The 13,265-nt window shown below is 35.3% G+C and overlaps 1 protein-coding gene across 1 annotated transcript in view; it reads left to right on the forward strand.

The window, feature by feature from the left end:
• Window positions 1-13,265, forward strand: part of LOC113519465 (calsyntenin-1) — a 272,008-nt gene that overhangs the window by 242,132 nt on the left and 16,611 nt on the right. The window contains 2 exon segments of the mRNA XM_052897052.1: window positions 6,358-6,515; window positions 12,900-13,021. Of these exon segments, the coding sequence (XP_052753012.1) occupies window positions 6,358-6,515; window positions 12,900-13,021 (280 nt within the window).

Consider the following 13,265-nt stretch of genomic DNA (forward strand, 5'->3'; position numbering starts at 1 on the left):
TCCAATTATTGAGAATACATTTGTTTGGTTCTATTTTCTCTGTCTAACATATTTTGTAAGAATGTATAATATTTTCCATGATTTAAGTATTTAGATGATTATCCTGAGTTTAATAAGTTAGGGATTTCATTTTAGATAGATAATAGTCTTGAAGAGATTGATAGCACAGTTTTGGACTCTTTACTTTGCATATTACAATACGATTTCACTAATATTTACCAGTTTTTTTGCGAGATTTTTTCAGTTAGCTGTAGTCTGAATGTTTGAAATCAAATACAGAGAAGAGAAACTAAACAAGAAACACAACTGCATTATTAAAAAAAAAAATATCTATCATCGAGAACCTGTGACGGGTTACTAATGCTACTTTTTATCCTCATTCCGGGTTTGTAAACATAAGGTTGTGTATACCACTAATCTTAAAACTTTGATTTAATATAAACTGCTGGGGTTTTGCGGTGATATAATCATACGGGCATGAAAATAGCTACGCTATAATATAGTGAAACTGGCCAAAGGTGAGAGACCGCAGACCACCGGCGCACACCCCGTGAATACCGAATGAGCAATTTTACTGAGCAAAATGTAAATGAAAGTTTCCAACAACTAAAGGCACACGTTTCACCACTAAAGAGCCACGAGTGGCCAAGGTTAGTTCTGGCGCTGGTCAATGGACTACATAAGAGGATTAGCCACTGTTTAATGTAACGAATTCTCGGTCATTTTCCATAAAATAGTCAACTTTAAGTATCTATCAAATGGTTTTCCTTTGCGGAGCAAAAGCCTGCTTGTCAACACGCGAAATTACCGCGTTGAAATTATTGTAAATATTATAAATTTAATGTGCATACGAAATATCTTCTCGTACATCAGTATGTTTTATCTCGGATCTCCCATTATAATGCCAGTCTTTGACGATCTCAGTCCGATCTCGGTCTGTTAAAATATTACGCAAGGAACAAAGTGTGTATTCACAGTATACTCTAGTCCCTCTCCGATCTATCCCGAACTGTATTTTCTGATTATATTGAGAGTAAATGTAACCTTATTCATTTTAAAATAAGAATAAAATATGGCTTTCAAACGTCCAATATTCAAGTACAAATAAAATGCTACTTAGGAAATATGGATATGGCTGGAAATAATAAATAAGAAAAAGATTATGAGAATTTTTATTTTTCTAACCATGATATGAATGTTAAATGCTAAGCAAAGTTCTGATGAATTTGAAATAAATTTCGTAATAGTATTTATGTGTAGGTAATATTAAAATTTGATAAAATGTTTCCTTTCCTTCCCCTTGTAGATCAGGATTAATTGTTATACTCGTATGATTCCTAATTTTATTTTATACCCGTGAAAACATGTCGAGTTTTCATTTTAATAACGACTCTTCTGACAGCGGTGTGACATATTCCCAAATGTATACGATATTGTTGTTAAAATTATAAGCAAAATATTCTCTCGTATATCAAAAATAATGAATTCTAAACGTGAACACATACAACTGAGGGGAAAAATTATTCTAATGAATGAATGCAAGTCCCGATTGGTACGAAGTATCTAAGTACTTAATGAAACTTTGAATTCATTTTTCAAAATTATTTTTGTCGAAGAAAGCTTACGACTACTTAAAGGAACGTCTTTCAAAGAACACGTACTTCATAAATTCTATTTCTATTTATAAATATACCCGACCGTTATTGCTTTTATGGTGTTTTCTAAAGATTTTTATGGGTATCGCAAATCACGTCATTTGTGATCTGGTGACCTATTTTTTTTTTATTTTATATTTATTATTCTTATTATTATCAGATGTAAGTCTAATTTGGTCTAAGTATTTCTCTCTACCCTAAGGCTGTCTAACAGATTTCACTATTTATCAATAAAGCCTCTTATTGTTGCTACTTTGTCATATTTCTTATAATGTTCTATTTTTGAACTGTGTATATATATTTCTTCTTTGGTGCGGGTATTAAAAAGATGTCATTTATTCGAAATATGTGTATAAGTAATTGTTCTTTTAATGCGTTTCCATTACGTACTACTCCCCCTGATCCCGCAATTTATGTAATGTATCTGCATTGAACTGCATACTCGTAATTCAACTACTGGAACTAGGTTAGTAATAAATTCTATACGCGACAGTTACTACTTTCCATCAGGTCAGTCGTCAGCTTGTTTGCTGTTTTAAGTGGCATAAAAAGTTGATGAAAACCTATCGCATATCCAAAGAGCTTTAGTGGAGTTTGCAGAAATTTATTAGTTTATGAAAACAATCTCTTATAATAGATTATTATCATCATTTATAGAGATTACTCGGGGATCGCCGCAGATTCTCATTACGATAGCTCGTGATCCTTAACCGAATGGTCGGTGATTTGATCTGTTTCATAGCTATATTCCAATGGTAAATTGAGACTCGAGAATACAGATATAAATTTATACTGATACCGCGATTATGTCGTGCAAGTTGAGCGAGCCACTTTAACTGTAAACCAATTTGAATATTTATATCAGCTCGGGTGTACCCATTTTTGTATTTAGGTGGTTTCTTCATTACTATTGATCTATCTAAGTCTTGCCCACCATTTGGTTATGTCGTCAGGATTGATCTTGATTCTCCTTCGCAAAAGTTTTGCAGAATCAGAGGTTCTATAGCTTTGTTTTAAGGTTGATGAAATCGCTACTTGAAAACCTTCTTTTCCTATCAGTTGTTGATACGTTGAGGTATTGGTTGGCCCATAGCCACTTTAACTTAATCCTTTTAGCTATACAGGTAGAAATCGAAATTGTTAGTATCCTTTTAAAGGATTGTTCTGCGGATAAATGTGAACATTGTCAAATGAGCCAAAAATACAACAAAAAATGTTGATTTTATACTTTCTCGTTATTTACACATATTTTAAATACACAATCGGGACTTAACGCAATGTAAATGCGTTTACAGGTAAATAGTACCTACATACCTGCTTCTTTATTGCCGACGTTTCGACGTCGTAAAGGCTTTTATATCGCGTTAAGTCCCGATTGCGTATTTAAAAAAGTTGAGCTTCCTCTTCTATTTGACAATAAGACATGGCATATTCATATGAGTATGAGAGGCTTAAATTTTTTATCGTTTTCTAACCATGTTTTTTATGGAAACGTAAATGTTCAATTTCATGGGTAAAACATTCGCTTAAATGTTGCCAATAATTTAGATTAGATATATAAACTCATTGTAGTTTTTTCACAGATCTTATTACCTTCTATTGTTCGAATTACCTTAGAATGATACCAATTCTATTTTACACTAGACACAAGTCATTATAAATGTACGTAACAATTCCGGTGTACGAACGTGTGAACCCAAAACAAACTTTCCGGTTAAAAATGCTACGGTAACGACACGAAAATCAACACGCAACGTTTACACGCCCGGCCACGTTTACACAGTTGCTTATGGTATGGTATAAATTGTGTAGGTACATCCGTATATTTGTACGAGTATATCCGTGTATCGGCTTTTGGGCCCAGTATAGAATGGACCACCCCTTCATTTACCGTGGGTATCGTAAGAGACGACTAAGAGAACTTAATGGTCAAATTTAGAGCAGCAGCGTCCCTCTTAAAACATTACCAAAATCTAACGGTTGTTGCCAACCCATTTGCCAAATATAGCAACTATTGGCAAAACCTCCTTTTATTAGAGAAAGCCTTTGTTCAGCAGAGGATAGTTAAAGGATGATATAACAATGATATCCGTATATCAAACCGGTTAGAGGCTAGAGGTACGAGTATTATTAGCGACGGATACAATTCCTCAAAAAGGTTTGAAATTATAGGGATTGGATAAATAATAACGCGACATATAATAAGCTAATTGATGACAAAAATAAATTATATACCAAACTTGCATTTTGCAACAAAAATGTAAAAAAAATCACAATTCTTTACTTGAACTTAAATTTCTAATAATTTTTGGTACGTTCCGCACGATTGTGATCATCTGGGATTCAATGTGACCTATGTTCTTCTCCATTTATGCGCTTTCTCCATTCTACGCTTATCCTTAATTTTATAACAGCTGGTTTAGCCGTTAAATCTCTAAGTAACAATGAAACTTTCATTTACAATTTTATTAAGGACAGAAACAACATTGGATGTACAAACATAACAATTACCATGTCGGCCGTCGTGGACGGCGTCTAACAAGCACAAAGCCCCTACAGCCCGCAAATCCTTTCCCGTGGGATCACAAACAATCCCATTGTGTTCATCCCGTTACTGTAACGATAGTAAACGGTTTGGTAGCTGGGTAGTATCTATTTTATGTTCGCCCTGTCAGCTAGACCTGTTTTACGAGCGAACTTTGTCTCAACTCCAATTCTGCGGAAGCACATAGGTCTTACGGAAACAAGATCTCGAATCCAATAAATGTGACTTACAGACAGACTGTTGTAACTTTTATCGGTAAATGTACTACATATATATACATTTTTATTGCGATTCGTGGATATTAGATAGGTACATTACGCATGGGAATGGATTAGAATGTGGAAAGAATTTACGATAAGTGGCTTGATAAAAACGCAAACTTCCCATTTCTTTTCAAATTTTTGTTTTTATTTTCATAATTTTTACTAAATTTAGTACATACTAAGTTATGTTAAAATTATGTAAAGAATTTCCAGTACCTTTTTTTTATACCACTAAGGTGGCAAACAAGCATACGGCCCACCTGATGGTAAGTGGTTACCGTAGCCTATGAACACCTGCAATACCAGAGGTACGCGTGCGTTTCCGACCCTGAAGAAACCTTTTTACCCCCCTTTGAAGAACCCCATGCTGTAGTCTCTTGGAAAAATCTCGGCAGGGAGCTCATTCCACAACCTGAGTGTACTTTACTATATGATAACAATTTAAAAACAAACGTCTGAAGAGAAAGTTTAACATTTTACTCCAAAAAATTTACTTTGATCTTTTCCAAATTTTCTTCGTAATAATTCGATGTAAAAAAAAAACAACAAATCCGTTCACAATTAATGAAAACCCACATATAGAAGTATATTAAATGTACAAGATTTCAAGCGCGTTAATTATAGAAATGTCATTTGGACTATGATTATTTATGATTATACCGTTCAGGGTATATTTGAGATTTCTCATAAGTGCGTTTTCGGGTACCTGAGTATAAGTTCCGAGTCGCCTAATAGCCCGGTTCACGCTTACGACGTCGTTACCCCCTGCCCGGCCCGCCCTGGTGCAAATTATTAAATTTCATCACGAAATATTTCACAGGGACGTGTACAATCATTATATATAATAGGCTTTTCATAACGATGTCCTGTTGTGACGCGAAATATTCAGTTACAGAATTTTAAGAGAAAAAGCAGCGTATGTAAAGCTCATATTTTTCGCCAAATTTTGAGTTGGCAATTACCTCGGATTGATGGGGCAAGAAGATTAATAGACTAAATGACGGAAACTGTCATTTTTATATAAAATGAGGGTGGCGATGAAATGTACAGTTTTTTATTATATAACTTAGAATGACAAATAAGCTAATGGGCCACCTGATGGAAAGTGGTAACCGCCGCCTATAGACATGAGCAGTACCAGGGACATAACAGAGTATATTGTTTCGCCCACGATACCCCCCATGCGTTGCCATTCCTGGGGACTCGGATGTTATTCCTCTGTACCCTGTAAATTCACGCCATATCCCACCCTTCAAACCGAAACACAGCCATGCAAACACAACTGCTTTACGGTTGAAACACGAATAAACCAGAGGTACCCAAGCAAACAACTTTTGTACGAATTGTTCCTCTAGTACAGTTTTTATGATGGTAAGCGGTCGTCACAGCTCATGATCATCAGCGGCTTAGCAATTCTTGTATAAAACAGTTTCAGTTATACGACTTGCAACTAAAATGGTCAAATAATCCTTAATCATAAAACTTTCAATTCCAATCTATTTCTAAAAAGAATTATTAGCAAACTACCTATTTCCTACGGCTTTGCCTTGCGTGAATTAGTACATTAACTATCCTATGTACTAAATTAGGAAATAACCTACCCGTGCACTAAATCTCATTCAGATTAGTAGTTTTTCGCTTTAAAGATTATCAAAGATCCATCCATCTATTCTTCTTTACAAACTTGCACATGTAAACTAGTAATAAGATAATTTACTTAATCTAGTAATGGGAAACATAGTCGTGTTATCTATCCCTGTAATACAATATACTCGTACAGTAACTTTGAGATAAATACTCTCAATAGTAAATACCAAAGACGTAACTACATTATGCAAAGCCTTCTTTTGTTGAATTATCATTGTTTTAACGACGTATTTCTCTTTGTTTCCAGACGTACCATACTTGGAGCTCGATGAGCCAGAAGAAGGCTACCATGGGCTGATCCGAGAGAACGAAACGCTGGTAGAGGTGACGCCTGCGATCAGGGCTCGAGGACCATTGTGCTCCTTCCTGATACTCAACAACGAGTTTAAAGAGGCGCCCTTCGAGGTAAGTTTATTGAAATTTCCAATAGCCCCAAAATTTTTTTTAAATCCTTCTTTTATACCATCGACACCCTTGCACTTTAAGATCATCATAAGTTCTTAAAATATTTTTTTTGTCTTTAGAACACTTCCAAAGATTTTATTTCTGTTGTGGGTGGAAGTGGAATCTTACTTATAAAGATGAATTCCGAACTCCACCAAGTGCCAATAATCTCTAGTATCAACATAATATACGAGGAACTTTTGGTAAAGTTGAAAAGTTACGTTCGAAATGGTGAATGAATGAATGGTTGGAATGGCGAAATTCTAACATCATATGGCATTTTAAAAGTGCTGACAAATAATAAATAATCATGTGTATGAAGTGTTGAAATTTTCTATAACTTAGATATACCACCTTGATTCTGTATTAGTCTTGAAATCTCCTGCAAAGAGAAATCCTCCTTCAGATCCCGGTTTCTATGAACGCGGAGAGAAATCCCTTACTACAAACTCCCGCTGTTTATGTATCTTGCATGCAACTTATGAATATAGCATAGCACGTAAGCGACCAAGGCTTAACCTCATGAGTAGTACTGTTCAAACGTCTCTTTGAGATTCATCAAACGTCTTTGTCTTTAATTATATTAGGCCAAACGTATATTCATTAGATGCAGCGTTTAATCTCAGATAGCTGTTATTTGCTTGTATACTAATTCTCTTGTATAACTCATTAATGTCCTCATTATATTATACTACCTCTAAACTGGGTTTGCTTGAATGAATTTGGATTAAAAGTATCCTATAGCCTTATATAGGATATGGTTATCTTCATGCGAAGTTCTAGTGAGGTCATCGTTAATATTCGTAACAAATTCTATTAAAATCTGTTTAGCTATTTAGACGTGATTGAGTGATAAACATCCAAATATTTTCATAAACTTTCACATTCATAATATTTTATTTCTGGTGCTAAAAATAATTTCCCCAACACGAGGCCATTTTTCACCGAAACTTCAATTATTTATTTATCAAGTGGAGTATCTTTCTGTGTGTTTATATATTTTCTCACGATTTTTCTATTACACTCGCAATAAATCTCTTTCGGCGAACTTATTTCGTTCGTATCTGTTGGATGGGTCTCGTGATACAAAACTTGAGTTTTGTATTGTGTTTGGCTCAGTTTAGGTGTATTACGTTTTGTGTCAATAGTGTGTCTATGTATCCCCGAATAAATTATATTTCATATCATTTTAAATCATTCTTTACAAGGGATTTTCAAAAGGAGGGGATTTTCCTGTATTTTTCATACAATATCTTCGCCATTGATTCTTGCTGTGATTTCTCTCTCATGTTGATTCCATGTTGTCAGATTGAGGCACCAGCACCATCAGACGGGCTGTATGTTTGTTTGCCACCTTTGTGGTATAAAAAAAGCGTTATAAATATTTTCAATATAATGTGTCTACAAAACAACTATTCGTTCATTTTTGTATGTGTGCATGCACGCTTGAAGTCCCTTTTTTGTGGGCAATGTGTATTTGTTCTATTATGTTGTATCAGCCATTAACTGTCCACTGCTGAACATAGCCTCTCCCATACGGGGATGTGTTGCCAGTAGTTGCCACGGTTGGCAAACGGGTTGGCAACTGCAGTTTGGATTTTGGTGATGTTTTAAAAAAGACGTTGCTACCCATCCTTCGACATTAAGTTCCCTTAGTCGCCACTTACAAAACCCACGGGAAAGGAAGAGGTCCTACACAGCGGTACCTATTATATTGGTGTCTGTAATGTGAATAAATTATTTTTATTATACCTTAGAGCAGTGATGCATCCGATAAAAAGTGGTAACCGTCACCTGTAAATGTGAACAAATGGAATTAATTTGCCTCAGTAGCATAAGGATGCTTGCTACAGAAAAAGTGTTACGAGAACGTTAACGTAATAACGGACCCGAAATGTTTTCGCACCTTTTTTTTTAATAAAAACCACAGCAAAGGGCTCATAGCATTATGTGAGCGTGCGAGGGAGGACACCCTCTGAAACCGCATGTGTACAGGTATATTTACATATTGGAGCTGATAAGAAGCTGAGCTCCTGACGACTGAGAGTGGTGTCGAGTTAATGTTTATATTTATACAATTTATGTGAAATAACCATGTACGTTTTCCAGGATTGAATCTTTTTTTGTATAAGTACTTATTTATTTGTTTATATAGGATACCTTGTAGTTTGATATATGAGAAACGAGATAAACGTCACCTAGGAACACAATTCCAGAATATCCAGACCTAAACCAAATAACTATTTCATTAATATTGTACCAGCAATATTAATTAACGGAACTGAGATCTTAAATGAATTATAGAGAATAATTTAATACTAAACAAGATATATTGGGCATAATGAAGACCCCGTGGGTCGATTCTCGCTCAAAATTTTGGGAAAAGAAAGTCTTTTTCATATTGGCTCTAGTTCTGGTTATTCTGGTTGCAGCTAGATGATCAGTGTGTAGTTTCTCATAATACAGAATTAAGAATTTAACGATAGGCGTGATTTATTTATTTATTTATTCATTAGTACAAATATGTGTACATGGCGGACTTAATGCTAAAAGCATTCTCTCCCAGTCAACCATAGAGAAATGTCAGAATACTCGAATGCAATACTACTAATTATTGATATACATACATACTAAAATTACATATATAAACGAATAAATATATATGTATAACAAATATACTTACACATATATGACATATATTATATTATACACGAAATTGAGAATAATATAAAGCACTTACTGCTCGGATAAAGATAAAAAGTGAGCGTGAACGCTTTTTTTTTTAAAGGCGGTTTATTGTATTGTACTTATTTATTATTCGCTCTCGTAAATGTTAATCTATGATCTGTATATCAAGTTTAGCCAAGTCTTCAGAACAAGTTTTGATGGGCGACTAGTTGGCTGACTGATTTATCAAAGTGCAGCCGTTAAAGTTAGAAACTTAAAATTTTGAACATCGATCCTTGTTAAGCAGTGGGCATTGTTTAAACAAGAAATTCCCGATATTAATTAGGAAACGAGAGATAACGGACGAAGCTGTAACAGATAGTAAATACGTAAATAGACCATTTAATAATAACAAACTGTATTTCACTTCAGTAATCACGATAAAGTTAAATTAGTTAAATACATACAGATAAGCCCGTTGTTATTGCTTGGTGGCAACAGTGTGGAGTTTGATAATAGACCTTTCCGAATAACTAAGTTAGATCTGAAGGATCCCAAATAGGATTATCCAGAATCTAATTTCGGGTTGGGGAACTTGTTAGGGAATTCTTACCTGAGAGCGAAGCCAAGGTATCGGTAACGAAGCTTATAGCACATACGTGCACATATCAATTTCATTCAATGATATTTATTCAATCTTTGTGGACCAATAAAATATAGATACAAGAGGCAGACTTACTGCTATAGCTATTCTCTACAAGCCAACCTCTAGGATATTGATTTCATTGTGTACCAAAATTAAAGTTTTTGATATAATAAAGTTTCATATTTTTTTATTTTGGTCGTCAAACATAGGAATAGCCAGACTATATGCATCTACTGTAACCGCATAGATGTTTGCAGTATCAGAAGCATTAATAGGATTTACCAATCCTTGTGACATTAATATCTTGAGTTACAATACCTAATCTCGCTCTTTAAACCGGAATACAGCAAATACGGTTGCATGAAGATAGAAATAGGTAAAGTAGAGGGTACCAATGCTGATGAATTTGTATGATATCTCTATCTGGTAAATCCCTCCGTCTATATGAAAGCAAATATTAAAGCAAACCAAATCTAGGTACGGTAATACTACAAGAGTTATTTGTTAGTAATTCCCATTTCGCGTCCGACCGAATCAAAGATACCTACTCCTTGTTTGCTTGCATTTGAAAATCGTTATTAGCATCCTCACTTCTATGGCGCGTTTTGTTTTTACATCAAAAATTGACGACTCTTATATTTGATAAAATGCACGTCTATCGTCACGTATATCGTGAACATTTTTATTTATACAAATAACAGATTGAGGATTTCAAAAATTATTTCTAGCGTTCTAAATTAAAAAAAAAATTATAAACTACCACTTGGGGATTCACTACTATTATTTTATTGTTATTATTTCATCCGTTAACTGTCCATTGCTGGACATAAGCCTTCCCCATAAGGGGCGTTTAACCAGCAATTGCCAAGCTTGGCAAGCGGCTTGGCAACCGCAGTTAAGCTTTAAAAGTAGTTTTAAGAGGGACGCTGCATCCCATCCTTCGCCTTCCATTAGTAGCCTCTTATGACATCCACGGGAAAGGTAGGGCCATTCTATGCCGGGGCACACACGGTGATACTATTATTATTAGTAGAATTTTAAAACTAAATGACACCGATTCAGTAAAATACAAAATGTTATTTCGGGTTTTCCTTTTTGTGCATTTATATATAAGTTTCTCCTTATCAGATCATTACGAATCGAGTCGCAGCAAATTGTCAGGGACATGGCAGATAACCGAGTACGTGCCGGTTAACTTGCGGGAAAGTGCATGCACAACACCATGATACGAAACTGTTATTATGTAACCACTCTTTGAAAATATACGACCTAAGATAGCTAACTTAATACAACGTTAAATACTTGAAGCCTCTTCTCAACAAGTGCAAACGAACACTGAACGGTTTCTGTTAAAAATACAACACATATAGCCAACTTTGATCCGCAACTTAGTTCGGAAGTTCGAAACTTGAGCGGTGGACTTTAGGAAGCCGTCTTATACTAGTTTATTCTAAAATGTCTTTATCTCAGTCAGAGAAAGGTAGGGTCTCTTTTGGGTGATTACCAGTTCTGTTACTTTTTACAGGTAATTTATATTTTAGGAAAAAACTTTACCTATGTAATATATTTCGTATCCAACGCGAATAGTTTTCTCCCGTGGATATACAAGTTATGGATCTAAATCCATAGTCTTTGTTGAAGTTTTTCAAGAGGATACGAAGACCATATAGTTCTCAAAAAAACGTAAAAGGGTTTCTTCAAGGTTGACATAGCGCACATAGTATGCCGGTATTGAAGGCTGAGATGGATGTGTAGGCTACGGTAATACAAAAAACTATTAACCGACAAGGCATAAATAAAGTAACACAAAATGCCCTGATTAAAATAGTTCCACTTCGCTTCTTCCACATTCGTTAATCTATTCATGTAAGCTCGCAGCAAAATCTACTTCTTATCATATAGCACCTAACGTTGATAGTTTTATTTCGTTCCATCGAATACTATTACAATTTATTCAGTTCACCATGGAGTGCATGAGAATAACATGCCTGAACTGAACACGTCGCAGTCGTCTGGCGCCGCTATTTCGCCACATTTATTTTTATCGAGCTCCCAACTTCCCGTGTTTCCGTTTTGCAGTGCAATAATAGAACAGAACTGTCACTTCTTTTAACACTAAATGTAATGTATTATGTTGTTTACCATTAGGTTGACTTTGGTCGGATATTGCTTTTACGAGCATGTGTTGCTCTGTTATCGAAAATGGCTCTTGTCTTTATATTTTTAAGCGATTTCAAAGAGAACGTTCTCCATTTGCCAAATTTGAACCGATTTTGAGAAATCTTTCTGTATAGACTTTACTTCCGTCTTGGGCCCATAACCATATTTATTTTAATGGAAATGGCAATTTTTAGGGATTTACACATTCCAAATGTAGTTTCAATGTCGACTTGCTCACAATCAGTTCCAAGTTAATATTATTTCAATCCTCAGATTGCATAGTACGCTGCTAATCCAATGTACTCGTATGGCAATGTCCTGCATCGTAGATTTCAATGTCCGTTATCACGAGCATTCTGAAAAGGGCGTGTAAAATTGGTATATAAGTCTTTGTAAGCCCGGCGTGTTCTGATAAAGGAAACTAACGTATTCACGATCGGCTACAACAATCTGCCTATTTGGGAACAAAGGAACGCGGCAGGCCGATAGGCAGCAGGTCATTGGAACGTGAAAGATATTTCACGCTGAATTGTATTTTTTCAACAATTCAGCTCCTATTCTATTATCGCTCTTTCAAATCTAATGGAAATGTTAACTATTTTTGCTCGATTTGTAATAGGGATGTGCATTGGCAGTGCAATTATAATTTACAAAAGCATCATCGTCATCGTTTATTTGCAAAAATATTACAATTCTTGTTAGTGGATGGCATTAGTTGACTCACCCATATTATGGATCAATCTTAGACATGCAATTGTTACTTACTAGCTTTTATCCGCAACTTCGTTCGCATAATCGATACATGTTTCTCAACGGGATATTAATGGGTTGTTGTGACCGTTAATGATAAAGAATGATCTTCATTGTTACAGGTAATGGTGATAGACGAAAACGAAGCCCGTCTGCGCGTGCGCTACCTACTCAATTGCGAGAGGCGGCGCTCCTACAAGTTCGACATTGCCGCCGTCGGCTGCGATGGCTCCTACTCCAACACGTGAGTCTTCGCTCCCATTGTTTTTGTCTTTGTCACAATCTTCTTACTGAATTTCTTTTTCATCCTTTTAATGAGAGTAGTAAAAAGTGATATAAAACCATTCATACTTTTAATATAGATTCAGAAGTATATTTGCTTTAGACCAGGGGTGACCGACTTGACTATACCCAAGATCTACTGTTTACTGACGAAATACTGCGGTCTTTCAATTACATACTTCTTGAAAACTCAAATGAAACAACTT

This window comes from Galleria mellonella, unplaced genomic scaffold, assembly GCF_026898425.1.
Source record: "Galleria mellonella isolate WM207_F2 unplaced genomic scaffold, CSIRO_AGI_GalMel_v1 utg352, whole genome shotgun sequence".
In the NCBI taxonomy this organism is placed as follows: Eukaryota; Metazoa; Arthropoda; class Insecta; order Lepidoptera; family Pyralidae; genus Galleria; species Galleria mellonella.